Here is a 27752-nt window from a genome sequence, read left to right as displayed (position 1 = left end):
ATCTTGAGGGCTGTACGGAAGGCCTGGACTGTGGTCAGGGTATGAATCTCCACGGGGAGATTGTTCCATAGCGTCGGAGCAGCAACTGAGAAGGCTCTCCTCCGGGTGGTCGCCAGTCGGCACTGACTGGCGGATGGAATACGGAGGAGGCCCGCTCTATGCGATCTGATGGGACGCAGGGAGGTTATTGGCAGAAGCTTTGGTGGCAAAACCAGCTATTTGTCACTACGAGGAAAAGAATCTCCTGTCCATCCAACACACCACGTTGGGGGAGGGGCCAGGATGCTAGGATTGAGCTGAAGAAGCAGAGGCAGAAAGGAGAAGACATTTCAAAGCCTCAGAGGCAGCTTGATGTTAATCAAAGAACACTTAAATTGGTGCTATTTTTTCAGGAGTTAAGTTGGTAAACTTTAGCACTTGACAAAATCAAGAATGGAATGCCTGCAAAAGTTGGCAAAGCCCCCAAAACACTAGATGTATTTAATAATTCTAAGTGCCTGCCCTGCAAGAATGGATTGAACCTTTGCAGGATCCATTTGACCTCTTTTCCTAGAAATCAGATAATCTAAACAGTCTAAGACTGGAAAGTTAAATACATTTACAGTGTAAATGTATTTAACTTTCCAGTCTTGAACTGTTTACAGCTTAGCATGCAGTTTGTATTTGCAGAGGTGCAGTTACACATTTCTGACCTGAGTAGAATGGATAAAAACAGTTTCTGGGAATAAAAACCAAAACATTCAGAGGTAACTGCGATATATTTGTACAGAATATCTATTAATCTCTTATTCATTAATTTAAAAGAGACTTCTGCTGGACAATAGACCAAAGAGCACTACAGCGTACTGAAACTTTCCATACAAATGTCAAAGGCTCTTAAGTGTTTGTGATCGCCCTTTATCCAAATCAAATGGAAAGTTCCTCTCAAATCAAGTCAGATTGACTGAAAATGCATGCCTTCTGATACATGGTCCAGCAGATGTGAAAGAAGAGGCAGTGAGTAGTGATTGCTAATTGTCACAAATTGGGAAATCTATCATCATGGACTAGACTCGAGACTTATTTTTCTTTTCTATAAAAATAGCAATGCAGATGCAGGAGATGATGAGGGAATGAATTCTTTCTTCACACTGCTCAGAAACTTCTTTAAAACTGTTAACCCTTAAACTGACAAGGGATTTTGTCATCTAACTGTGATCTGGGCTGCAAAAAGCAAGTTGATAGTGTAGTTATATGCCCAATGAGAGGCAAAGAGTAGCTAGCTTCCTATTCTCTAAAAGAAAAGCTGTGAACTGCCCCCCCCCCTTTAATCTCTTCCATGCCTCAATTCTTCTAGCATGCCAGCAATCACCACACAACATTGAAATAACTCTTCCAAGATTCTAGATGTGCCTTGTCATGTTAATTTATCATAGTAGTCAGAAAGACCTTCCCAAAACTGGTTGATGAAGGCAAAATCATTCCAGCACACATTCCTAGCATACAAATTATAAATCTCCCAATTAGCAGCTCATCTTCTGGGTAATCACCAAAGAAAGTTCTAAATTACTTAAATCTTAATAGTTTTCTAGGATGGCATTGTCCCATCATCCTATCTGGCCTCACTTTGACCTGATCTGCAGAAAATTTTGTTGATCTGCTGTAAAAGAAAATATTAATTACTGAATACTGAAGCTTGGGAAAGTCTCCTGAGCCCCCTGAACTTCCCTGACAGGCTGCCAGGGCAATGAAATATCACCAGCAAGACAGCAACCTGTGGGATTGCTTTTAGGCTGTGGTTGATCCAAATGCTGTGGTCTCTGCATCACAACAGACTACAAGCAGATGATCTCTCTATCTAACGATGTCTCCACAACTTGCTCTGCTGACAGTGATCTGTAGCCATAGTTTAGGCCAAGAATGTTTGATCTGATGTCTCTCAGAGAGAGTGTGAAAGCTTTCCAGACTGAATCAAGTTCTTCAAGGCTGGGAAATCCAAAAAACAAGAATCACTTGGATTTCTAGAATGAATTTTATTGCTAGTGGAATAAATATAATATATACTTGAAAGCCTGTCAAAGCAATTTTCTAAATTCACTTTTACCTAGCTGGTGTAAGGAAGAGTATTTACAGTCTTTCTCTCAATCTCCACCCGACTAAGGAGTCTTTTCTCTAATGGTCTAACTCTCTCCTCCAATGACTTGTTCCTTCCTCTGGGTTCCCAAGATCTGTTAGTCATTCCATGAGGTTTCAGTAATTAAAGTTTCCCAAAGTCATGGCTCTTTGAAAGATCCAGAATTTCCTTTGGAAGGCATTATCCACATCCTCTCATTGGATGGCTGATAGTGGACGCCAATGATATTATTGCTTTTATTAATTCCTTCACATTTTAACTTAGATGTCATTTACAATATTGCCAAATTTATTTACTCAAGATTTCTGAATAAATATACTTTATGTATCTGGAACTAAGGAGAAATTTCCTGACAGTGAGAGCAATTAAACAGCTTGCCTCCTGCAGGTACTCATTGGGTGCTCGCTGCTGAAGGTTATCAAGAAAAGATTGGACATTCCATTTGTCCAGGTTGATATAAAGAATTCTGCCTTGGATGGGAGGAGGAGGGTTGGACTAGAAGACCTCCAGCCATATGAACAAACTATCTGCTTCCACTGTTATATTCTAATCATGGGACTAATTACAGCAGTGTGTTGTTCCTTTTAAATCCAAAGGTGTCTGTAAGAGCTGATGTTTTGTCAAAATATCCAAAGCAGTATCCCATTGCAATAAATGAAAGTCCTTCATATTCTTCATAGTTCCTATCAAAGATTCAGAACTTCTGATACAATAGGACAATGTTTTCAATATTTGACTCCTAAGATGATGATTCACTATTCCTCCTTTTCTCTATGTGAAATATTAAATAAACCTTGTTAATTTTGCATTTCAAGAAACAAAAGCCACAAACTTTATAAGTCAGTGCTGTAATTTTTGATTTATTGTTTTAATGGAGTGCAGTACATATTCTTCCAGTATAGTTTGGTATCTGAGGACTTCACCCTTAGGATTTTCATTTAGGAACTCCCAAAAATTCAATTTAAAGCTCTCCTAATAATTTTTGTCACACTTCAGCCAAACATATTTTACTGGTTCTTTTGAAGTTTAATGCTATTTAATGCTAGCAGTACATCATTTAAATATGATGATCCCCGACACCAAATTTTCTCATCAACGTTATTTCTGAAGCTAGTTATTCATCTGAAATACTTTTTCACTTTCTGCTCGGCTTCCCTGAACGGTGGACTAAAATACTGCCTGAACCTCAACTTCCGAGATGTCAAATTGCCTCAGAAGCAGTTGTAGATATTCTTTAATGTGACATTTCTCTCCATTGAATTAGCAAGATAATTATTAATCAATTTCATAAGCCTTAGGATTTTTATCACATCGATAGTACTTATGCTTGGCATACAGCATCTATTATAAGCTGATAGGTCCAATTGCGATGTATTTCACTTCCACTTGATAATATATCAGTAATTCCCAGTAACTCTTCGCAGCTATATTCCCTCTGCTCTTCAGCCTGTCTTTTGTTTCAGTGTCTCTTTTTTCTTTCTTTGAAGCATCAAGCATGGTTTCTTCTTTGAGGACCTGAAAACTGTTTTTGTGATCCAGTAATGTAGAGTATCTTCTACTTCTCATACTTCTGGCAGCCACTGTAATCTATTGGCCTTGCTCTTTTGTCTAATTATCTCGGTTATCTCAATTTCTGGAGTAGTCCTTGCTTTTTCTGATCTGGTACTTCCTTGTCTCTCAGCAGCTGAAATTGACTATTTGCTGCTCCAATCCTTATTTAAACTGCTAAAAGGTTGTACTGGCTCCAGATATGTGCTAAAATGTTTTCAGGCAGTGATTAAGAAGCATATCATCATGTGTATAATACATTTCTCTGCCCAAGTTTAATTGAGTAAAAATAGAAATTTGATATCGCTAGCTAAAGCTGATACATATTTGTATATTACATAATTACAGAATTATGTAATACTGTAATTCAAGGTCACTTGTAGGATTAAATTTTAGGCTGTACCTAGACTGATATAGAACTAGAAAGCTCAGAGGCAGAGATTCAAGGACATAGTTCTTGATAAGACAGTTTTATTACAGATACTAATAAAGCTATTAGTATCGAGTAAACCAATTCCATGACTCATACCAATAGTGTCACATCTAGTACAGTCAAGATTCAAATCTTATGCCTCTTCTTTCTACTTGTGTGCCAGAATAATTGGCAGAGGGCCATGCACTGTATTTATAATAGACCAATTTAGATTTAGGCCCTTTGCTTCTGATCTTGCAATTTCTAAATCTCACATTAAGCATCATTCATTGAGGGCTCAAATTGAAACTTTCCTTGCATTAATGCTGATATTTATTAAGACTGAAAGCAGACAAAAAAAAAAAAAGAACAGCACCTCCACTGAGCCTTGTCCTATCAATTCCTTAAAAAGTGAGGTGGTTTAAAATAAAGCCAAAGAGAAGCTGCATCTTTTTACTTATTTTTAAAAAATCTGTTTTACTGCTTACTTTATCATATCCTCATTTAGTAGAAAATACTAATAAAAAGGGGAGAAGAGAAATAAGTAAAAGGGAGATAGGAAGTAAATGAAGAATAGGAAAACAGTTAAGTTCTATCAAATCTAACAGTTTTTTTTTAAATCTGATAATTGATAAGAAGTATTTGACCTGGAATTTTTCCTTATTGTTTAACAACAGTAATTACAAATTCATTGTATAATGTATGATTTCCAGAATGGCAAACTAAACTACTTAAAATGAATGGTTAAGTTATAAACAATATTCACTGTGTGCTTTATACATTATGAGAAATTTACCATTTAAAATTGACCAAAGAAAAATAACAGAGGAATGAAAAAAACAAAGAAGCAAATCTAAACAGGGATACGGTATATGGTTATTTCAGTTACATGCTTGAACTTAGTTACAGGCTTAATTATCCAAGAGCATGAATCCAAGAAATGTGCAAAAACTTCACCAAAGTAGTAGGAGAATATGGAGTTACATCCATTCAATCATAATCTGAGAACAAACAGATGCTTAAACAAATGTAAGTGAACAGGCAACACCAAAACTATAGTACGAAGGATGTTTTTCCTCAGTAGTTTGTAGTCCGTGTTATGTGGGGGAATAGTGCAGGTTTCTGAGACGGGCTAATTCCTGATTGGCCTTTATAGTCTGGTTAATAAGATATTCACTCTCTTGTCCCACCTCTGCCAGTCTGAGATCAAATTCCACTACTGTCTTGTTATCGGACATGCCTTCCATCAATTGCTTCCCTCCATCCTGAAACCAATAGAGAGACTTAAGATGAAGACCAAAATAGCCTTTCACAACCTAAATGTTACTTTAAAATGTACAAAAGTAGCCTGAAGATCATTTTTCTTGACATTCCTTTTGAGATATTGTAAAATGTGAACATACTTTCCCCCAATCCATAACTCATTTTCACCTAATGCCTCTAAGAAGTTTCTATAACTGAACTCTTTTCCTGGTATGTTATGCTAGGAAAAAATGGGTCTGGCTTCATTCTAGCTCATTTCCAGTGTTTCTCTGAACTTTCAGGGCACTCAAATTATTTCCCAAAACCTAGACTGGGATTATTCCCTTCCTCTGGGGGTGGTTGGAGGCTTTAAACTCTTTTGTGTGGGGAATCAGAACAGCCTAGAATATTTCTCAGGGCAGGCTCAGCTGCACTGAATCATTTTTAAGGTCAAGAACAGAGTAAAAGGTAGTTTGGGTATTTTTTTTATTCTGAATTACTGTGATCCCCAATCGGTGTCCATGAGGCCACCCTTTTGCCAGCTTTCTGCAATTTAAAGATAACTGCTCACATAATGGGTTATGGATTATGCTCTCAGTTGTGAAGATGCAACGACAGCTAGATATTCCTACTGCTTCATTATGTTGTCAGAAGATAATAAAGGATTTACTTAAAAAATACTAAGTGGATGTGGTAGGCAATTCTCAAAGCTTTGACATGCCAGAAGAAAGAGTAAAAAAATCCATTAACTCCTTCAATTCTAATGCACCTAATTCAGGTTCATAAAAACAATATTGGCATAATGCAAATTATCAAATGACACCATGACACATGCACCACTAGACAGGTTTTAAAGGCAGTGACCAAGTAGTCAGGAATATTATTGATACTGAGGAATGAAATCAAGCCGGTGATCCTTTGACAGGAGCCGACGTGTCTTCATTAATTCCCTGTTCTGAATTCTATTACTGTTCTTAATTCTATGCTTTTAAAATAAAGAAATCAGTCACAAAGTTAGATTAATTGTTATATATAATAGTCATCTGGAAATGGAGAATACTTCTCCTTTGTATTTACATTTGTATTTTTTACACTAAATCTTATCGGCTATCAAAAGATGTATTGCCATTTCTTGAAAACCTAGTTAAATGCATAGAAGGTATCTTATTGATATTTTAGTTGTATTCTGAAATTATATTAATGCTATAATGAATGTTGCATTACGTATTTGGTGTATAAGTTACTGGGATGCTGATAGGTTAAATCAGGGGTCCCCAACCCCCGGTCGGTGGACCAGCACTAAGCTGTGGCATGCTAGCAACTGGGCTATGCATGTGAAGCTCCACCTGTGGTACGCAGGCAGCATGTGAAACCACACCCCTTCCGGTCCATGAAAAAACATCTCTCCATGGAACTGGTCCCTGGGGTCCAAAAAGTTGGAGGACACTGGTCTAAATACTGGTTTGACTGCCAAAATAGGGAAGAGGCATGCACTGAGAATCAAGCAATGTCTGAAATCCAAGGCAAGCAGCAAAATGCTTCTGTTGAAAAACCAAACTTGGCAAATGCATGCAACTTAATGTCACAATGAAAATATTATGGAAATAATGTTTTAACCTAAGTAAAGTTGTGTCTAATGCTGAATTGCAAAAGTATGTACTTACAGAAGTAAACCAGACTGATTTGTTCACTAATTTGATTCCTGCAACAAAGATAACTTCTGCAGTATAAAGGTTTAGCCTATAAGCCTGGAGCTACCCAGGTCAACCCATTTTTGTTATCATGTCTGGTTCTCAGAAACTCCTTGGAAAAGTCCCTGCAGTTTTCTTGGAAAGTTTTTTTAGAAGTGGTGTGTCATTGCCTCCTTCCTAGGACTGACCAGCCCAAAGTCACCCCATTGGGCATTGTGCCCAGGTTGGGAGTAGAACCAGGTCACCTGCTTCCCAGCCTGAGGCCTTCATTATTACACCAAACGTGCTCTCTAGGTCCACCTTTAATCTGCCACAGAATGATAAAGAAATGATAAAGATATTTGACTACATCTGAATAGACTAGAATATATTGTATTTTAATCTGCAGTACAATTGCAAGTCGAATGGATTATTTTCTAAAAACAAAAGCCAAATTCAGATCAAAAAGACTCCTTATTGGGTCAGAGAGTTCTCAAATAGTTCTCAACTTTCTCAAATGAGATAGTTCTCAAATAGAGTTCTCAAATGAGAACAGTAATGCTGGGTCACCTGGCTCCTCCTCATATTGCTGGTTGCTCAGCTATCTGCTCTGCTTTCTACATAAGTGCTATAGGAAGTGGCACAGAGGTATTTTCTTGCTTTGCTGTCTATTTTGGGCCTGAGGCACTTTACCAAATAACTGTCTAATGTAGAAAGGGATGTTTTATTGCAGCGGCTCCCAACCTTTTGGGCCCCCAGCTGCTGCTGGGGGTTCGCAGGGGTTCAGAAGAACCTCTAGCTAAGATTCTGTGCAGTTCGGAGCACTGCACAGTGCCCTAACCCTGCCCAGGAGTCCCCACAGGGCCTGTTTTGGATGCAGGTAAGTGCAGGACGCGCACAGAGGCTCAGGGAGGATGATAAGCGAGCCTATGGGAAGTTCAGGAAGGCCAGAAACAGGCCCGTTTCCAGCCTCCAGAGAGCCTCCAGAGCCTGGGAAGGCCGTTTTCACCCTCCCAGAGGCTCGAGGAAAGCCTCTGGAGCCTGGGGAGGGCTAAAACAGCTCCCCTGCCGTGGTGCAGAAGGCTGACTAGGGCACGCCCACTATGACCACGCCCACCCAGTAACCAGACATAGAATCCCTTGCTAAAAATTTTGAAGTCACCCCTGGTTCCGTGGATAGAGGTTTTTCCACGGATGAGAGAGGGTGCAGCTTTGCATACTGCCTGCATCCCATGGACTGGGCTTCGCTTGTTTGTGCAGCCTGGTTTCTGGCATGCCATGGACCAGTGCCAGTCCATGGATCAGGGGTTGTGGTCTACAACCCCTGTTTTAGAGGTCCTGGCCAAGAAATACTCAAGGACTCCAGGCCCAAAAAAAGATACCTTACTTTTTTCTTTATCAGAATAACCTTTATCGATACTCTTATTTCTCAGGGTTTCCCACTGGCAGATCTTGCATTAAAAATCCTGCGTATTTTTTTAAGACAGCCATAGATTGACGAGAAGGAGGTAAGGCTTTATCTATTGACTTGTTTTCTACAGGAAGAAAAGTCAACTGCTCTCTGCTAAGAACCTGACTCTATAATGCCTTTTATGTCTGGGAATTCTCCAGAATGTCTAAGCCAGACCAATTTCCTTCTCAACCAATATTATGTCCCAGTTTTATCCTCCAAATCTAACTTTCTGACAAGCTTGTAAGACAATACTTCAAAAAAATCCAAGCACTGTGTAAAAAACATATACTCCCGTTTCAGAAAGGTTACCTACTAGTCCAATGTGATTGCAGGAGAGGTTGATATGAGACAAAGTAGTGTTCTGAGCCAAGACTTGAGAGAAAAGAGTAGCTGTTGGCTCTGATAATTCATTGCTACCCAAGTGAAGAGTTGTTAGTGTGCTGTTAAGTAGCAGGGCATGGCAAATGGCTTGGCCTCCTTCATCCTCAATGCTGTTGAGGCGCAAATCGAGGGATGTCAAAATAGAATTCTTGGATAGTGCATGAGCTATAGCCTGGGCTCCTTGAGCTCGAATCCTGTTATCACAGATGTTAAGCGTTACCATCTTACTGTGGTTAATTAGCTTGCCAATAGCTCGTGCTCCTCTGTCTGAAATCAAATTGTGGGATAAGTTTAATTCTTCCAAAGAAGGGTGGTCTAATAGGTGTTGGATCAGTATCCTGGCTTTATCATCATCCACTTTGCTTCGGGTCAGCTTGAACACCTGCAAAAACACAATAAAGTCACAAGGATTTATAAAGATGTCAATATATTTCCAATAAGACACCACCACCCCCGCCCTAGATGCCTAAAACAAGGGTGGGAAGGGTGCTTGATGGCTAAGGGCAAAACTTAATATTTTTGGAACAGTTGAGGATCAGGTCAAGTACATCTGTGAAACAGGGTGGATTTGGAGGAGAAAGGAATGGATCCCTCCCCCCCCCGGCCCCGCCCATGATATGCTTATTTATAAAGTGGCAAAACTGGTGAGAAACTGTGGAATAAATTTTAAAGAATTATGGTTCAGGGGGTGGGCTTCGGCTGAAAAATGAGGATTTGAATCATGCAGAGTTTTGAGTTTGATGACATTTATCCTACCCTATAAAATTATTTGTTTCTATTGCATTTCCTTAGCCACATTTTGTGGGAGGAAGGAAATCACATTATCAATTGTGAAGCAGCATCAGAACAGCAGGATTTATATTGGCATTTAAATAACCAATAAAAAAGAAAATGTGATTGTGCCTTAGATACTCAAAACAATTGGCATCCACGTAATGTTACTTGAATGCTCCTGGCATGTAGGCAGTTATGTAATTTCCTTTGCCTGTATTTCTTCAGATAATTTCTATTGAAAGTTTTTTTTCTGTTACCTCTAAACAAAGCTGTGATTAAAATGATACTGAGACATCTGAGAAAATTGATAATGATTAGAAAAATTACCATTCAGTTGGAGTGTTATAAATAAAGGATAGTGTCCATAACTGCTTATGATAATTTGGGGATGTAGAACTGGAAAGTTTACAAGAACATCAGTTTTGCCTTTACTTATCCACACTTATTGTCTTCTAATGTAGATGCCATGTGACCAGCATGACATCACGGAACGCAGTTACCTTCCCACTGAAGTGATACCTATTTATGTATTTGCATTCACACACTTTCAAACTGTTGGGTTGGCAGGAGCTGGGGCGAGGTCTGGAACTCACCCCATCACATGATGCTCAGGTCTCAAACCTGGGCTGTAGGCTTATCAGCCGACAAGCCCAGCATCTTACCATGGAAGAATTGTATCGGACTATGATTCAGGCTAGTTTACAATTTTGAGGCATTCTCATGTTATGTTTATATAAAGACACTGATACTGCATTAGAAAAATTACTTTTAGAGTTGGGCATTTCTTAATAGCAGTGGCCAGTGAGCAACAATCTCGATAAGTGAATTCGAAAAGATTCCATTCAAAATTCATGCCACAGTCTTTAACACCATATGAAAGATTCAGCTCCTCAAGATGAAGGAGTGCAGGAACAAGCAGGTTCAAATCAAAATGGTCCATAGAAGGTTCGTCTAGTCCGGCATCACTTTCAGTATCAGAGACATCTTCATCTTCCTTCTTTTGATCTAGCTTCACTGGTGGAAGGAACTGGTCAATCTCTATCTTTTTCACATATTCCGTGCAGAGTGGAATGAGGTCGAGAATTTCGTTGGGACTAGTAATATCTGGAATGTAAAACTTCAAAATGTTTTCCAAATGGCGTTCAAAAAACATCCGTTTCCAACTGTGTCCATAGGCGGATACATCACAAACTGTCCATCTTCCAGTACAGCACCGTTTCCAGTAGCCCTCATCGCTGATCAAATTTGCAGTCACCGTGAGTGGTAGGCTTGTGGAAATCTTTTCTAGCACTTTCTTTTGGTGATCAGGAAGTAGCCTTTCCAATATAGGATTGTCTGGTTGGAAAGAAATTTCAAGGGATTATAGAGAGCTTTTCACAGATTTATCTGTATGTCACTTAGAGTAGGCTTAGAGTAGGCTATTTTAGTATGTCTTCCATCAAAAAAAAATCTTCCCAGTTTGGCAAGTATGATGAGAACATGATTTAAAATATTTGCTTGTCTTCACAAAACTGCCATTCTCAGGCAGAGATCTTAAATCATTAGGGTTCATATACTATGTTATAGCAGAGATGGCAATTATTCAAATTAGGCAAAATTCTGAATTAAATGAGTTGACTAGCACAGTTAGCAGGGATTTGGTCTGTGGTACAACTGTTTATCAGATTTTTAAAAGTCATCCCATCTAATTTCCTTTTTCCTCAACTGACACTCAATAACAGATATTTCCAAGCGGTATTAAATGATTCTTCTTCAGCAACCCAATTTATATTTGAAAGCTGTGTGACTTACTTTCAAAATTGTTGATTATGTGCTGGATGCAGAGCTCTGTGAGCGGTGGAACTATGGCTAGATTCCATTCAGGATCTTCAGCAATAAGCCGTCGCATTCGTCGGGGATTAGCTGCCGGATTTTTTATTGTTACATGACTTGGAGGAGGGACTGGACTGACCTCTGCAGCTACATTTTCCTGCATCCTGTTGGGCTGCTGTAATGTTTCTCTGTCCCCTAATTAAAATGGAAGAAAGTTATGTGCAAACTTGATAGACAATGAAGTTCTACAGCTACTATCCATTGAAGAAATGTTTACAAAAAAAGAAGTAAAAGTCTATAGGAAGTTAAAACTCACCCCTCTCTTAGAAAAATGAAATATCCTGGAAAATATAGAAAAGGCAGAATGTTATATTTCCCTGGATAAGAAATGGAAAAGCATGTTTTTAAGCAGGAAGCAGACTCACTCTTAATAGCCCCCACCTTTGTCAATGGGCCTTCAAAAAAAGCCTGGGCCAGTCAATTCTACTTAACAAAGATTTCTCCCCTTCAACTCCAGGGTGATGGGATTAAGACATGATAGTATTAGCTCTTTACCCATTTCACCACAGGGCACTTGGGAAGAAGCAATGCTCAACCAAACTTGGAGACAGCCTACAGAGTTGTCCTGCACGGCCCCATGGGAGTCTGACAACCAATCAGAATACAAGATCAAGATCAAAGGCCAGGGAGGGAATAAAACCAGGAACTTTCAGCATCTCTTTTCCTTTCTTTTCTTCACCCAACATCTTGAAGCATGTGATCCCCCTTTTCTGTTCAGAAGCTCAAGCCATGTGATTCTGTTCACCATTAAATCATCTTTCCAAGCAGCCTCCTTGTTTCCAGTGTCTTTTTCCCCACTTGGAACTGAACCCAGAAGGACATTTCTTCCAACAAGTCAAAAGAGACTTATGACTATTGTGGTCATAAGTCAAGGATAACCTGTAATTGCTAGTTACACTGGGTAACTGTTAAAGCCCCAAGTTAAAAAAAATATGCAAACAAGGAATAAGTATGTGCTTTATTTATTATAGAAAAGCCGTTGATAATGTTATCATATCAAGTTGTGGAATGACCTTGAAGAACTAGGAATCCCAGAGCCACTGGTTGTCCCCTGCAAAATCCATATATGGGACAGAAAGCCTCTGTCTGGACAGAATATAGCAAACAGACCAGCTCCAGGTTAGACAAGGCTGTATATGCTCTCCTTAATCCTTGGCTTCTCCTATTTATTCTACTTATGTGCTGAATACTGTATATATTGAAGGAAGGTGGAGTGGAAGAAGAGAAATGTGGCATCAGATTTGGAGAAAGAAACATCAATAACCTGTACTATGCAGATGACACACCTCTGATGTCTGAAAATGCAAATTATCTGGAAGATCTGCGCACAAAACTGGAGAGAATGCTTCTACTAATGTAGCCTCAGGTTTTACTGTCGTTTTAAACTAGTGTATCACTCTGCTTGCTGATGTCCAGCTGTTAGTTCACCAGAAGCTCTAAATTCTTTTCTCCCATGTATTTTTTTTATCTGTATTTTTTCCTTTTGGATTAATTGGTCATATTAACCAATCCCCTTTGCTTGGCATTGTCCAGTTTAAAAAAAGCATCCCTTTCATTTGATTCTTTAGGTTTCTCATACAGAAAGCAAACAACAAAAGCCAAATATAGAGCTTTGCGAGATTCTATATTTGTCTCCAGATTAGTGCAGAATCATTTATTAACACCTTATAGGTGCAGTTGTTCAACCAGTTGTAAACCAATTAAGATGTAGTACTTCCTATGTTATACTAATTCCTCATGTCCACAAGAATGTGATGAGAGATTTTGTCAAATATTTCACCAAGATCAATTCTTACTATTTTCTTTTCATTTCATTGATAAATTAAACTAGTTACTCTGTCATAGAAAGACTTCTTTTAGACATCCTAATGTGAGCCTGGTAATGTCAGATATTCTTTTCTAAATAGCCACAAACATTTCACCCAACCATCTGTTCTAATACTTACTCAGGAGACAGTCTATAATTTTCTTATTCAGGAGCAGTAAACTAGTTGATAATTTCCTGTGTTTCATACTATGACAATATTGGCTCTTTTCCAGTCCCCTACACTGTCTCCAAGATTTTCAAAGACTACAATCAACATTTCTGAAATCAGCTCTCCAGCTTAATGTCTATGGAGATTCTCAATCATCCAGTTCTTTAGTTTGCTCCCTAGCTGAAGCAAATGAGCCAGAACTTTTTGACTTCTGATTGCCTGAACACTGCTCTTCTCATGCACCCAAGACATATTTGCTCTATTTCCCTATCCATATAGCTATACGCAACACCACAAGCATAATTGGCTGTTGTATTTCCGTGTTTAATCTGAACAACAAGAACCAACCTGATGTAGTAGTTGAAGCACAAAGCTAGAAATGGGGATACCATGAGGATAGCCCACTAGGTGACCTTGCACCAGTCACTTTCCCTCAGCTCTAGAAAGAGGAAAATTCATTTGCTTTTGATTCTATGCCTCTGTTTATACAACCAATGATTGTATTAGCTTTTTTGGCTGCTAACTCACACTGCTGGCTCATGTTTAAGTGTTCATCCACCAGGATTCCAAGATTCCTCTCACAGTTACTGTTTTGGAGCCAGGTTTCACTTACTCTGTGCTTGTGCCTTTGGTTTTCCCTGTCTAGGCAAAATCTTACCAAGAGCTAGTACAGGCAGTCACTAAGAGTCAAGACTAACTAGAAGACACCAAAGGAGGAAACAAAAACAAAAGCAAAAATAAATGTGAAGAATGGAAATCTAAAAAATGCTACTCCCTCCACCCATGCAAGAAATAACAAAGACATGGTTCCTACTTCACTACTGATAATGGTGTTGCAGAGACTTCCTTGATCACATTCCTAGCAGACCATAGGTGCTGTAGCAAACTAATGCTATATGATGGTAATTGAAGGCATCTGGGATGACATATCACTAAAATCATGATGGTGATCATGACATCACAATTTAAATTCTGATCCACATGCTTAGACTATCAAGATATAGTATATACAAACAGTGGGGGCTTGAATACCATTGCTGCAATTACCATATTGACTTTTTGAAAACTTCTAACCCCTAAAATCTAACTGCTCAACTAAACATTTTTATTGCTTCCATTTATCTGGCCACTGTGATCAACATTACACTAATGACATTTTGTGGCTCTAATCTCATTGGTATGGATGGACAGATAAATTAAGAAAAGCTAGTACTTATCATCTAAAGATTTGAGAAGCAAAATCCCTACAAATTAGTAGACAAGAGAGAAAAAAACCCACTATCTGCTAGCAGTTTATGAAAGGCAAGAATGTAAAAATTGTTAAAATTAAAAAATTAAATTATATATAAATTAAAACATCAATACAACAATGTAAGTTTATGATGGAAAGATACTATATAGTATAGAGAATTATTTCAAAAGAAATAGTTTATTCATCATATGTTCACATGATTTTGATTCTATGCTTCTGTTTATAAAACCAAGGATTGTATTAGTTTTTCTGACTGCTGCTGCGCACTGCTGGCTCATGTTTAAGTGATCATCCACTAGTTACTGTTTTTGAGCCAGGTTTGCATAATCTACACTTGTACTTTTAGTTTTTTCTGCCTAGGTGTAAAACCTTCCTTTCCCCCTACATTAAATTTCATATTGTTGGATAGGGCCCATTGTTTAAGCCCATCAAAATCCTTTTGGATCCTGAGCTTGCCTTTCGGGTATATTCCTGCAAACTTAGTATCATCTGCAAATTTGATGAGTTCCCCTTCTCTTCCCTCATCTAAGTCATTTATGAAAATATTGAAGAGTACGGGGCCTAAGACGTAACCTTATGGTACCTCACTGCTTACTTCCCTCTATGCAGATATAGTACCATTAAGGACTACTGGTTGAGTACGGTTTGTCAGTCAGTTACAAATCCATTGTGTGGTGATGCTGTCTAGCCCACATTTTTCTAGCTTACCAGGAAGTAGTTTATGGTCTACTTTGTTGAATGCTTTGCTGAAGTCTAAGTATACTATGTCCACAGCATTTCACTGGTCTACTAACTTAGTCACTCTGTCAAATAATAAAATAAGATTGGTTTGGCATGATCTGTTTTTAACAAACCTGTGCTGGCTATTAGTTATAATTTTGTTTCTAGACGTTCACAGATCTGTTTTTTTTTTTTTAAATATTATTTCCGGTATCTTCCCAGGTATTGATGTTAAGCTGATTAGTCTGTAGTTTCCTGAGTTTGTTTCCCCGCCCCGCCTTTTTTTTTGAAGATGGGAACCACATCAGCTCCTTTCCAATCCTCCAGGTGCTCCAGGATTTTTTAAAAAAAGATTTAGTACAATGGTTCTGAGATAACATCTGCCGGCTCCTTCAGAACACTAGGATGTAATCCATCATACTAATTAATGCGTCATTTTAAATTTCTGATTCAATGATTTCCTCTGAATTTTAAAATAACCTCCAGTCATTGCAGTGGGAGCTACTTTTATATATACAGTACACACACACACCACACACACACATACACACACACACAATTATACAGTATGTCTCACTGTATGCAATTTGCAACATATGCTGTAATTATAAATTCTATTCATTCTGCAATTTTATAACCTCTTTCTCCTCCCCAACACATATTGACAGCCTTTGCAAAATTCCAACAGAATCTTATCAGTGGAAAATAAATGTCTCTAGCATTTCACCTAATAACTTGCTGTTATCATGGACTGGTTACAAATGAATAGAACTACAATTGTGGAGTCCTTTGTGTTCTCTGAGCTTGGTTGTATGCTTACAGACATTTGGTTACCAGACTAGGTAAAATCACTATTGTGATACACTATTTCAATAACATACACCAAGCTCAGATGCTGCACACACACTCGTCTAATATTGTCAAAGACCTTCTACACACAATATTATTGGGTCCCAAGTTCCAGAAATCTCTGGGATTGGGAATGGAGGCAGAGATTAGCTGTGAGAACTGGGAACCAATAATAAAAAAATCAATATGCAATCCAAATAGTATAATATCCAGCTATTTGAGCCAGTCTGGTGTAGTGATTAAATGGTTTTATTTCCCCCATAAAGACAAAGGCTATTGGATGACTTGGAAACAATCACTTTGTCTTATCCCTAAAAAGGTATTAGTGAACCATTCTGAAAATTTGGCAAAAAAAAAACACATGGACCTGTGAATGTAAAATCCAGGAGTTAATAATTCAAACAACAATATATATACAGTATTGCTATAACAACAATAACAATACAGTATTGCTCTAGAATGCTGATTTGCTTGGAATCAGTTAAAGAACAAACAAATATGGATAAATGGATTATTTTAAAATTAAATTGAAACCCCATGTATAAAATGGATACTGTAAATTCACTTGCTTCAATTAAACAATTTGGTCTGCGGTTATCTTATTGTTCATTATGATCTTGCTGAATAATCAGTCAAAAGAGAGTAAGACATGCATGTTTGATGAAACAACAGGTTTTCCTGCTTTCTGTTTGTGACACCCTCCAGTCTGGCAATCTGAGACAGGCACTGAAGAAATTTCTTAATTAAATGTACCTTCCACTCTTAGGGGTTGTTTTTTTTGCTCCACAACATAGATTTGAATAGCCAAGAAGAGAGTCAGTTGTCATAAAAATATAACAGTGTTCGGCAAGAGAGCATCTTGTCCTTGTCAGGAAGATGACATGGTAAAGGCAAGTATAAGTTTTTTCCTGCACTACTGCCATATTGAGTTTGTGTCAGAGTTTGAAAGATGGGGAAAACAGGAGATTTGAACTGCTACTGTGTGGATCGTAGACAAGGGACATACAGTTCTGACAAAAAAGCAGAATTTGTAAAGAATTTGCTTACTAGAATATCCTGTTAAATATTGTGCATTCATTTGATCAATAGCAATAGCAATAGCAATAGCAGTAGACTTATATACCGCTTCATAGGCCTTTCAGGCCTCTCTAAGCGGTTTACAGAGAGTCAGCATATTGCCCCCAACAATCTGGGTCCTCATTTTACCCACCTCGGAAGGATGGAAGGCTGAGTCAACCCTGAGCCGGTGAGATTTGAACCGCTGACCTGCTGATCTAGCAGTAGCCTGCAGTGCTGCTTTTAACCACTGCGCCACCTTGGCTCTCTATCATTAATATTAAAAATATCATTTCACAATTTATGGTCCTGCTATGCTACATTAAAAGTTAAAACTAAAAGAAAATATAGCCAAGTTCAAAAACTCACTAAATTTTTTCAAAGAACCAATAATTTGAGTAGACAGTAAAATCATAGAGCTATTGAAATCTAGGGGCACAGAGTTGTAAAATGTATCTTTGTTTTTAGAAATCACATATGTGTCATTCTATCCTGAAAAAATATTCAGTGTGATCATAAATGTAACAGAACAAAGTTGCTGTTGTTTGAATCAATTCTATGATCAAATGTTGAGGGAACTGAAATGTGCCAGTTTTGTGGTGAACCATTTATGATGCTGAACTAATTCGCAGAAATTCAGAATGTGGCAATTATATATTATCACTGGAGTTCTATTTCTTTGGTTTCCATATTCTTTAAATAGGGAAGTAAAGATTTTTGCAATTTTCTTTGGTTCAAATTCATCTACATTCATAAATAGACAGAAAATTATGTGCTGACTTCCACATTGCACATAAACCATGGTCCTGCCAAAGTGTGGAAAAAATGATAACAGAGAATAACCCTGTTATTCCAGTCTTTAGATTCAGGTATGGAAATGCAAAAAAATTATTCTCATATCTTCAAAGGGTAATAGAGTTGAACAGCTTATTAATCAGCTACAACCACTCCACATTATATTGCTACTTAATAAATAGCCTAACATAAGTACAGTCAGGGTCTAAAGATAATTATGCTGAGATAGACAATAAATAAACACATATACTTTTGATTTAATAATTAAACTAACACAAAAATTAAACTTCTACATGTCAAGACTATTTTCTTGAAGCATTTCATCCAGAAGCTTTAGAGACAACTTCTGAAAAGAAGCCAGAAATCCATTACAATTAATCCACAACATAGTTTGGAGAATGTCATCAATTTTATGAAACAGCATCAAAATAATAGATTTCAGAAGTGCAATTAGAGATAATAAATTTTGTTTTTAAGTAATAAATTACTGCACTGGACAAGATGTTGGACTAGATTCGTGTTTTTAAAACTTGGTAACTTTAAGATGTGTGGATTTCACTTCCTCTGCTGGCTGGGGAATTCTGGGAATTGAAGTCCACAGATCTTATAGTTGCCAAAAACAGTTGACTAAATGAATTCCATATTCCATATGAATTCCAACATTCAATAACTGCATGCTGTTACTTTTTAAAATTATTCATGCTACACATCATTACACTATTTTGTAGCTACAAAACAAATACAAGTCATGTTTGACAAATAAGTGGTAAGTTTATGTTTTGTGACAGCTAATGGGGTCAGCATCATTCAAGGAAGAGTAGATTCAGAAGAGTAAGGAGTAAGAGTAAGGATCTAGTTAGGGGCTTTCTGATGATTCAACCACAATTCCAGCACTAAATGCACATACCAAAAAGAATCAAACTAGAAGTAATTCTGAAGAAGGATATTAGCTGGCACTTTGTTAACTATTTATACATATAACCATTCCACCATATTAAGAAGCCAAATGAACTTCGGGGCTTCAAATGAATGCTTGCTTCTAAGAAGGTAATAATCGTGAGTAGAAACTATTTTAGAAGTTGACTATTGTCATCAAAACTTCTGCTGATAATGTTGCTATGAGACATTGAACCACAAAACAGCCAGCCATAATTTAGCTTAAAATTTGGCTTGAAGTGTATGGTTAGTTTATGAGGGGAGGGAGGGGAGATAAGAATTCCTAACATGGTATTAATTCAGTAAATTGAGGGGTGGGTGTACATAACCACTGGCTGCAAAGTTTTGATCTTGTGTCTGTGCTAAAAGAATTGTCTGTGACGCCTATTTGCTTATGATCTAAAAGGAGCAACCAAAATTCTTAATAGTAATAAAAACGTTTCTAATTTCTTCTTTCTATAGCATCCTATTCAGTTATATTTCCCTTTCATGGATGGTGACCTAAATTTGAAAGATTTCTTACAACCGAACACTCAAGGACCCCCAAATCGCGAAAGCTCCTTCTCTCCGAACAGGTCCGATCCAGGTGCCTCCGACTGCACCAGCCCACGGGGTTGCAGGGCCGCCCAGCCTGTTGCTAGGATAACAAGAAGCGTTGCTACGGAATGGAACGAAAGTCCGGAGGGGCAGGATTTGATCTCGGGTTTCCTCTCAGCTGATAGGAGCCTCCTTTTTCCGGGAGGAAAGGGGCGGGGCTTACTGCAGTCGCCGCCCACACTCGAACCAACGTTCTGAGGGTTGAGCGTGGGGATCTCTGTTATCGCTGACTCTTTTGATTCTTCCTTAAAATAGAGAGTTGGCGATCTCTTCCAGTGAGAATGTCAGAATCACTTATCCGTCCCCCAGCTTTTTTTAAACCCCGTATCCTTCAAGTTAACATTTACATACATTTTATAATGAATTTTATAGCCAGTGTCATGGCATTTTCCTATCCAGTAATCCACGTTATAAATGAGAAATACTCCACATTAATCCGCCCCCCCCCCAAAAAAAATCGGAATGGAAAGGGCAAGATAGACCCAAAATTGGCATGGCTGTTTTTTTTTTTAATATATATATGCTTAAATGTTGTGTCACACAAGTGACCGACTCATTGTCAAGTTGTCACATTTTAGATTTCACCATGCTTACATATGGATTCAGCGCACTTAACTGGCATACGTTGCCATATTTTTCCCCGCAACCTGGTCCCTCGTATTGGCTGAGGATAATGGAAACTATGGGTCGTCTAGACTCTAGAGGACAGTTGGTTGAAGAAGCCACAGTCTGATGAAAGGATCCAAAATGCACATTTAACTCTGGCTCACTGAGACTTAATTTATATCAATGACATGATTTGGCTAGTTAAATTTAGCAAGAACGTGACAGTTGCATGTCTGAATGTCATCATATACAAATGCATTTATTATTCCCAGTTTCTTCTTAAGTGAACAGAGCTGCTTCTTTACTTTCTCTTTTGCCACTTTGGGTGTTGAGAGAAGTGAACAGAGCAGTTTCAATAAATAAGAATTTAAATTGCATACAATGCATTTAAAAAAAACTACAAAAGAGGAAAAGAAATGGAAATGAAATGAAGAAATGAAAAACAAATCCTAGAAAGACATAGCACTTTGAAAATATAAAAGACAGAATTTGTAGTCAGATTGTTTTGATAAGCTCTCCTTTACGAAAATATTTTTACATATTGAAATGTATAGGCAACTTTTAACTATTCCTTCTGAAAATAATGTTAATGACATCAATGGCAGTTTCTGAATCCCTGTGGGAATTTATATTGATCTTTTTTTAAAAAAAATGAAGCTGCATAGTCATAATAAAACAAGTATTTAAGAACCCTTTAATACTAAATTGAATCTTGGGAAGAGAAAAATATGGATTAAACTGATGAAGCTTGTCTTGGCACTGTTTAAAAGCCATCACAGGCACCAATCTGTCTTGGCATTTATTCAGTCAAGCCTTTTACACGCTGCTTAGATGCCAGCAGGGTATGTATGTCACCTGATAACTATTAATGAAGAAGAAACTAGAATCTCTTAACAGTTCCTGAGGATGAATAGTAATTACCTTTAATTAGGTTGGACTTGGTTCCATCTCCCTCTGTCTGTTTAGCAAAGCAGTGAGATGACAGCAGAAAAAAAATTCTCTGCTTTCAATATGGTTCTATGCATATGCTTTCTAGCTCAGGAAGGGGTTTATCTCACTGGGACCGCTTGCTGGCACTTCTAATTACACCAGAGGAGGTGTCAAGGTGCCCTTTAAATGTTCAGCTGCATTAGGAGGTGAAATGCAGAGAAACCAGCAAGAATGAGCTTGGAAGTAGAGGTCACACAATGGCAATCCACACACCTCTTAGAATCCAGAAAGGTTTTTAAAAACTGACAACCAGCATTGGAATCTCTATGCAGCCACAAATGGACTAAGTCCAATCTCTGTTAAATTCAGTCAACCCTTATCTAGTGCCAAAATAGTGCTAACCGTTAGCTGAGTAGATTTCTATTTCATAGATGTGAGTAGTAATAAATCAGTTTAATTGGAACTTCACGCGTGGTCTTTGTCTTTCACACCCGGCAACTATAGTCTTGTGGGGGATACCCACCTGCTCAGATGCTGAGAGAGATGTGGCCAGTTTGACTGGAAATTGGTGAGAGAAATAAAATGAGGGGGGGAAAATTATGCACAGAGTGAACAGAATGGCTGGAGAAGTTAAGCGTGTGTGGCAGTTCTCAGTTCCTGGTTGTAAAGAGAGAAGAAAGATTCAGGGATGGCTTCCTTGGAGAAGCAGACCGGCACCAAATGCAACTCATGCAGCAGTGGTGTTAAAATGTTCCATTCTTTGGGCACTGCATATTTTGTATCAACTGAAGTTTCCAGATACTTTTCAAGGGTAGCCCCATGTAGAGCACATTGCAATAGTTCAAACAGGGAATGAGCAGGGCATGAGTGACCGAGTAAAGAGCCTCCCCATCAAGGAAAGGATGTAATTGGTGTATAACACAAAGTTAAGCAAAGCCATGACTGTCACTTGCTCTTCAAGCAAGAGTTTTGAGTTTATGAGACTCCCCAGATTATGTACTGGATTTGTCTGAGGTAGTGCAACCCCATAGAAGACTAAAGATGACAAACCTCCAGATGCAAAGGAGCTCCTTACCCACAGCCACTCCAGGGTTCATTTGAAGTCTGTTGTCCTCCATCATCCACATCTTCCATGCCAATAGTATCATTCACTTCGCCCAGAATAGAGATTTATAACTGGGTATTATCAGCATTCTGGTGTTACCTCATCCCACACCTCATCCCATGGTGATGGATCATCTCACCCAGTTGCATGTAGATGTTAAAAGGAGTGGAGAAAACACCTTGCCCTATGGCACCCCACAAAGCAAGGGATGAGAGCTGTACCTCTCACTTCCTATCAACACCAAATGGGACCAACTTCAGATGAAGGAGGTGAACTAGCACAGAACTCTGACACCCACCCCCAGCTCCCTAAAGTTTGGCCAAAAGTATATACCATGATTGATGGTATCAAAAGCCATTGAGAGGTTAAGAAGAGCAAGGATAGATAGATTGCACCCTTGTAAAACAAGTCACCTCCAGTTTTAAAAGAAAAAAAAATAGAAAAGTGCACCATCACTGTGACAAGTGGAATCCTTAATCCCCGCACCCAGGGGTGGGTTCCTGCCAGTTCTAACCTCTTCTGTAGAAGAGGTTCCACAAATCTACAGTGCCATTTAGAACCGGTTCCAGCTCCCTCCCCCACCCATCCACACATCATCAAGATGAAGAGTGAGAGGAGGAATTCTGGGAGTTGACGTCCACAAGTCTTAAAGCTATCAAGTTTGAACACCCCTGGGGTTTTTTTCTAAAGGGTTAGGGGTGCAAGGGTCTTGTAACTTGACAGCTTTAAGACTTGTGTGCTTCAAATGCCAGAGTTTCTGAGCCAACATTTTGGTTGCTAAACAAGAGCGTTGTTAAGTGAGTTTCACTACATTTTACAAGTTGGCCATGCTCACCCAGTCACATGGCTGGCAAGCCACTCCCAGACAGTCACATGGCCAGCAAGCCATTCCCACAAAGCAGGCCACACCTACAGAAGAGGTACTAAAAATTTTAAAACCCACCACTGCCCCCATCCCAAATACCGGGTGGTGACTACCAATGAAGAGTTTATTTATATATCAGTATGGTTAAAGAACATGGTCTGAACAAACATGGCCATATCTTTCTTGCAGCCTAAATTACATGCCTTACTATATAGGAGTTCCTTTCAAGCAGGGGTGGGTTTCAACCGGTTCATGGCGGTCCCCGCGAACCGGTTGGTCGGCGAACCCGGAAGTAAGTAACTTCCGGGAACGGTGAAGGGCCCACCCGCCCGCCCACCTGCGCTCCTTACCAGTCTTTGAAGGCTTCTGCGCTTCCACGCAGGCGCATGGCACATACAGCCCCTGCGCGATTCTCCGCGAGCAGCTGGATGGCACATACAGCCCCTGTGTAAGTCTCCGCGAGCAGCTGGAGCATCACGCAGGTGCTAAGACGCATGCGTGAACTGCGCACGTGCACGAGGATGCCGCCGGCCCCATTCCAATCGAACCGGTTGGAACGGGATTAGCAACCCACCCCAGCTTTCAAGGCTAAGTATAAGAAATACAAGTGTAAAGGGTTAAGAATATACCATATGTTTTCCAGGACTATTGTGATTATTTCAGACATTTAGAGATGAGTTCCTCATTACCAGGCTTGAAAAAATACTGATCAAAACATTGGTTTTTAAAATGAAGATTCAAACACATGCTTATCCAGTTTCATATTGCTGAAAACCTGAGAAGATGGTGAAATGACTACAAGCTAACTTGAATGTTAAGCCCAGGACAAAAAAGCCTGGGATGGAAAGAGTGAGATATACTTAATAGAAACTGTCTGAAAAGAAATCATATGGGGTAAGTAGCAGAGCTAAAATGAAAGAGTTTTCAAGGTGAAAAACACATCATGGATCTGGGTTACAGTGTAATTAATATAGCTGCAATAACAATTACTTCAATTTCCCCTCCACCCAGTTCTGCTCTAAAGAGTGGTGTTCAATATCATCTACAAGTAAATATGCAGAGGAAGATGGTACCATGATTTTGCCATTAAGCAAGGAGTCATTGCACTATAGTGGTTAGAAAATTAAAGGAAGACTAAGAAGATGATACTGGTAGCTATGATACCTACTAGCTGATTTTACATTCACCCCCTTCCTATTCTGCCTTCTAGTGACCTAGAATAATGCTGTTAATGATTTATTATAAATGTATTGCTGCCAATCCTGTTCTAAATCCACCATACTCCTGCACAGTGGAAAGGCCCATCCATTCCAACGTCCATCAGTTTTGTAAACTGGATTTATAACAAATGAAGGATTATAAATTTGGGGGTTGTTTTCATTCAACCCTACCAAAATCTATCCAAACAGAATATCTGCTTTATCAGATAAAATATCCAATCTTCTGCTTGGGATTTAATATTTATTCCAACAATAACGTAAAAGAAAAATAATTATCCAACTTACATTCCTACTATTATATTATTTCAAGGCAAAATATGTGAAAGGATATCAATGCCTCTTCATCTTATTTTGCTTCAGTTCCAGTTAGTTCTGGTGTTTCAAGCTGATAGAGAAGTTAATATAGTCTATCAAATGTCTCATTACCACGGGGGCTTCTTGACTTAGATTGGTGAACAGTTAGAGTGTATCTGGAATTTATTCTCTGTGTAGAATTGCAATATACGGTATCCTTCAGATTATTTCTCCATTGATTAACAGTAGCCTAGCTCAATACAACATGGACTATTCATTTCTCAGATAGAGAAATGTCAAGTCTCAAATCCATTAGATGTCATCTTTGGAAAAAGAAGCCTCGAGTACCAAATATATATGCAAATCATTTGGACAAATATTGTTTCAGGGAAATTAGAAATAGGTATCATCTCTTGTATATCTGTAAGAACAAGTTATAGTTTTAGAAGTAACTAATTTTTAGATATATACTTTCTGTGGAAAAAGAAGGCAGTTTGGTGGATTTTCCTCTTCATGCTGCTAACTATATTTGCTCCAGCCCATGAACTTCCCAATCAGCAGATCTAATTATAAAATAGATAGGAAACAACAGCCTGTATATTTATACAAAGAGGATTGCTACATTGACCTGTCCTTTGGTGCCCTTTCACCCATAATAGCCAGCAATAGCAAAGAATGATGATCCCTACAACCTCTCACTATTATCATGACAAAGTGACTCATTCTGATAGATTCATTTTCTGCAGCAATTTTAACCTGATCTCTGCTTCTGCCCTTTGCAGAGCCAACGGTTAGGCATTAACACTAGCAATGGTGTAGGAGGCCTGAATACAGCAGAAGCCCTCATTAAGGATATGCTCCAGAACATAAGGAGAGTAAAAATAGTTATAATTGTCCTAGATGCAGAACAGCTATCAGTGAATTCTGAAGAAAAATGCATGTATTTTATTTATTTCTACTCTGCCTTTATTAATTTTACAAATAACTCAAGTGGGCGAACATATCCAAACAACTTTCCTTCTCCTATTTTCTCCATGACAACACCCTTGTGAAGTGAGTTTGGCTGAGAGTGACTAGTCCAAGATCATCCAACTGGCTTTCTAGGTTGATTCAGCCTTTCATCCTTCCGAGGTGGGTAAAATGAGGACCCAGATTGTTGACTCTCTAAACTGCTTAGAGAGGGCTATAAAAGCAATATGAAGTAGTATATAAGTCCTATTGCTAAGTGCTATAGTGCTATTTTATGGCTAATGTGGGACTAGAACAGTGGTGGGTTCCAGCCAGTATTGCCCGGTACGCCTGTACCGGTAGTAGCCGGGAGCAACGGCCACCATATCAGTATGGTGGCTCGTTTGGCCCACCCACCCGCCCATGTTCCATACCTGTTTCTAACGCAACTGACCAATTGCGCACGTGCGTACAGTGTGCGATGCCCGCACGATTTCCGCCGAGCAGCTGGGTGTTGCAGGGGCAGTGGCGTGTGCATGCGTATGCATGAGTAGGACACCCGGTCCCATGCGTAGCGTACCACTAGTGACAGGGAGCAGAATCCACCACTGGACTAGAACCCAAAATTTTCTTGCTTTCTAGCCTGGTGCCTCTAAAGGATGGAACGCTGAATCAACCTTGAGCAGGTGAGAATCAAACTGCTGGCAATCAGCAGAATTAGCCTGCAATAGTACTGCATTCTAACCACTGCACCACCATGGCTCCTATAGGATGGATGTAAAGACTTTCTCCCTTTTCTGTTTCACTTTTGATCCAAGGTCAAAACTGCTTATATGTGCAGAGAAATAATGCAATCTCCAATAAAGGAAATAAGCCCTGAAAAAAACTCATCTCCTTTCCGAGAATAGGCAAAATGAAAGAAAAAAACCAAAATCAGGACTGTGGTATTACAAATTGTCCACATCTTAATAAGTATTGGATAGTAAATCCAATTGTACATGTGAATGGAGTTTAACTTGGCATCTCAGGTGCAAAAAGCATAGGATTCACAATCCTAACTCTGAATATAGTTGATTTGGCAAGAAAGCCTTTTCTCCATGTCTCCATGGGGCAACAGGATTCCAATATCTAAGGAGCTACCACAAAGAAGAGGGAATCAACCTATTTTCCAAAGCACCTGAAAGCAGGACAAGAAGCAATGGATAGGAACTAATCAAGGAGAAATCAACCTGGAATTAAGGAGAAATTTCCTGATAATTACAACAATTAATCAGTGGAATGATTTGCCTCCATAAATTGTTTCATGGAATGTGGATGCTCCAACATTGAGGGTTTTAAAGAAGAGATTGAACAACGATTTGCCTGAAATGGTACAACGTATCCTGCTTGAGCAGGAAGGTTGGACTAGAAGATCTCCAAGGGCCCTTCCAACTCTGTTATTTCATCTAATGCCCTCAAATGGGATGTTCTTTGACTCATATAATTCCCACCGGATCTGATTATAGGAACTGAAATTTAATATTTCTACATTCTGCATATTTGCTTTACAGAACATTCCTACTCCTTTTTTTTCCTTGACAGGCAACTTGGAGTGTTTTGTTAAGGATTCAAAATCTTTAGAAAGTCTGCCCAGATATTGAGGGCAGCCCAAAAGATACAAATCAGTATTATTCATCCATCCGTTGCCTCTTAGTCTCAAATCCTTAGGCAAACAAGAGGCAGCAAGTGTCTCAGATCATCTTCAGCCTTCCTTTTCCAAGGCTTTGCAAAGCTGTTTTGATAATTCATGTAATGTTCAGTGAACTGGTTTTCCATTCCCCTGAGCATGTTCTTATTATGATATCATCACCCGGCTTGTTATTTGCTTCAGCCTCTCTAGAGCCTTTCTCCTGCTGCTTGTTGCTCTCATGGAAGATGGTCAGAAGACCAGAAGCAATATCTCTGCTTCCGAAGAGGTTTATCAGATAATTCTTTTTTTTTTAATGCCAATAAACTTCATTGACTCCTTTGGCAGAAAAGTGGTACCGGGCAGACTAAGGGATAGACAGATTTGTTACAAGTGTTTTCTGAAAATACCCTATGAAAATTATTATGACCCATCCGTGTGCAAGAACACTGAATGGCTACTAAGGGGTGAA

At 38.9% G+C, this 27752-nt stretch overlaps 1 protein-coding gene across 2 annotated transcripts; it reads right to left on the bottom strand.

The window, feature by feature from the left end:
• Positions 1–2953: 2953 nt before the first annotated feature.
• Positions 2954–19679, bottom strand: DRC5 (dynein regulatory complex subunit 5). Of its 2 annotated transcripts, none has more exons than XM_014054121.2 (5): positions 19573–19679; positions 11385–11600; positions 10360–10928; positions 8752–9201; positions 2954–5338 (listed from the first exon to the last, which is right to left on the bottom strand). In XM_014054121.2, exons 2-5 carry the CDS (start codon positions 11566–11568, stop codon positions 5171–5173), a joined length of 1371 nt encoding a protein of 456 aa, XP_013909596.2. In that variant the 5' UTR covers positions 11569–11600; positions 19573–19679; the 3' UTR covers positions 2954–5170. The 2 variants fall into 2 exon arrangements, with proteins under 2 accessions (XP_013909596.2, XP_013909598.2); XM_014054123.2 differs by having other exon boundaries at positions 5165–5338; positions 8748–9201.
• Positions 19680–27752: the final 8073 nt, after the last annotated feature.

This window comes from Thamnophis sirtalis, unplaced genomic scaffold (assembly GCF_051295495.1).
Source record: "Thamnophis sirtalis isolate CommonGarterSnake01/CBP01778 unplaced genomic scaffold, rThaSir2_p1.2 scaffold_6, whole genome shotgun sequence".
Classification (NCBI taxonomy): Eukaryota; Metazoa; Chordata; class Lepidosauria; order Squamata; family Natricidae; genus Thamnophis; species Thamnophis sirtalis.
This window is presented reverse-complemented; position numbering and strand designations above follow the sequence as displayed.

What these genes read in the sequence shown, in the direction of transcription:
- DRC5 (XM_014054121.2), bottom strand. Translation starts at nt 11,568, where the DNA reads ATGCAGGAAAATGTAGCTGCAGAGGTCAGTCCAGTCCCTCCTCCAAGT. An exon ending in AGAAATGCCCAACTCTAAAA is followed by an intron (nt 9,202 to 10,359) that starts GTAATTTTTCTA and finishes GTGTTTTTGCAG; the next exon opens with GTGTTCAAGCTGACCCGAAG. An exon ending in CCTGCAATCACATTGGACTA is followed by an intron (nt 5,339 to 8,751) that starts GTAGGTAACCTT and finishes TATTGGTTTCAG; the next exon opens with GATGGAGGGAAGCAATTGAT.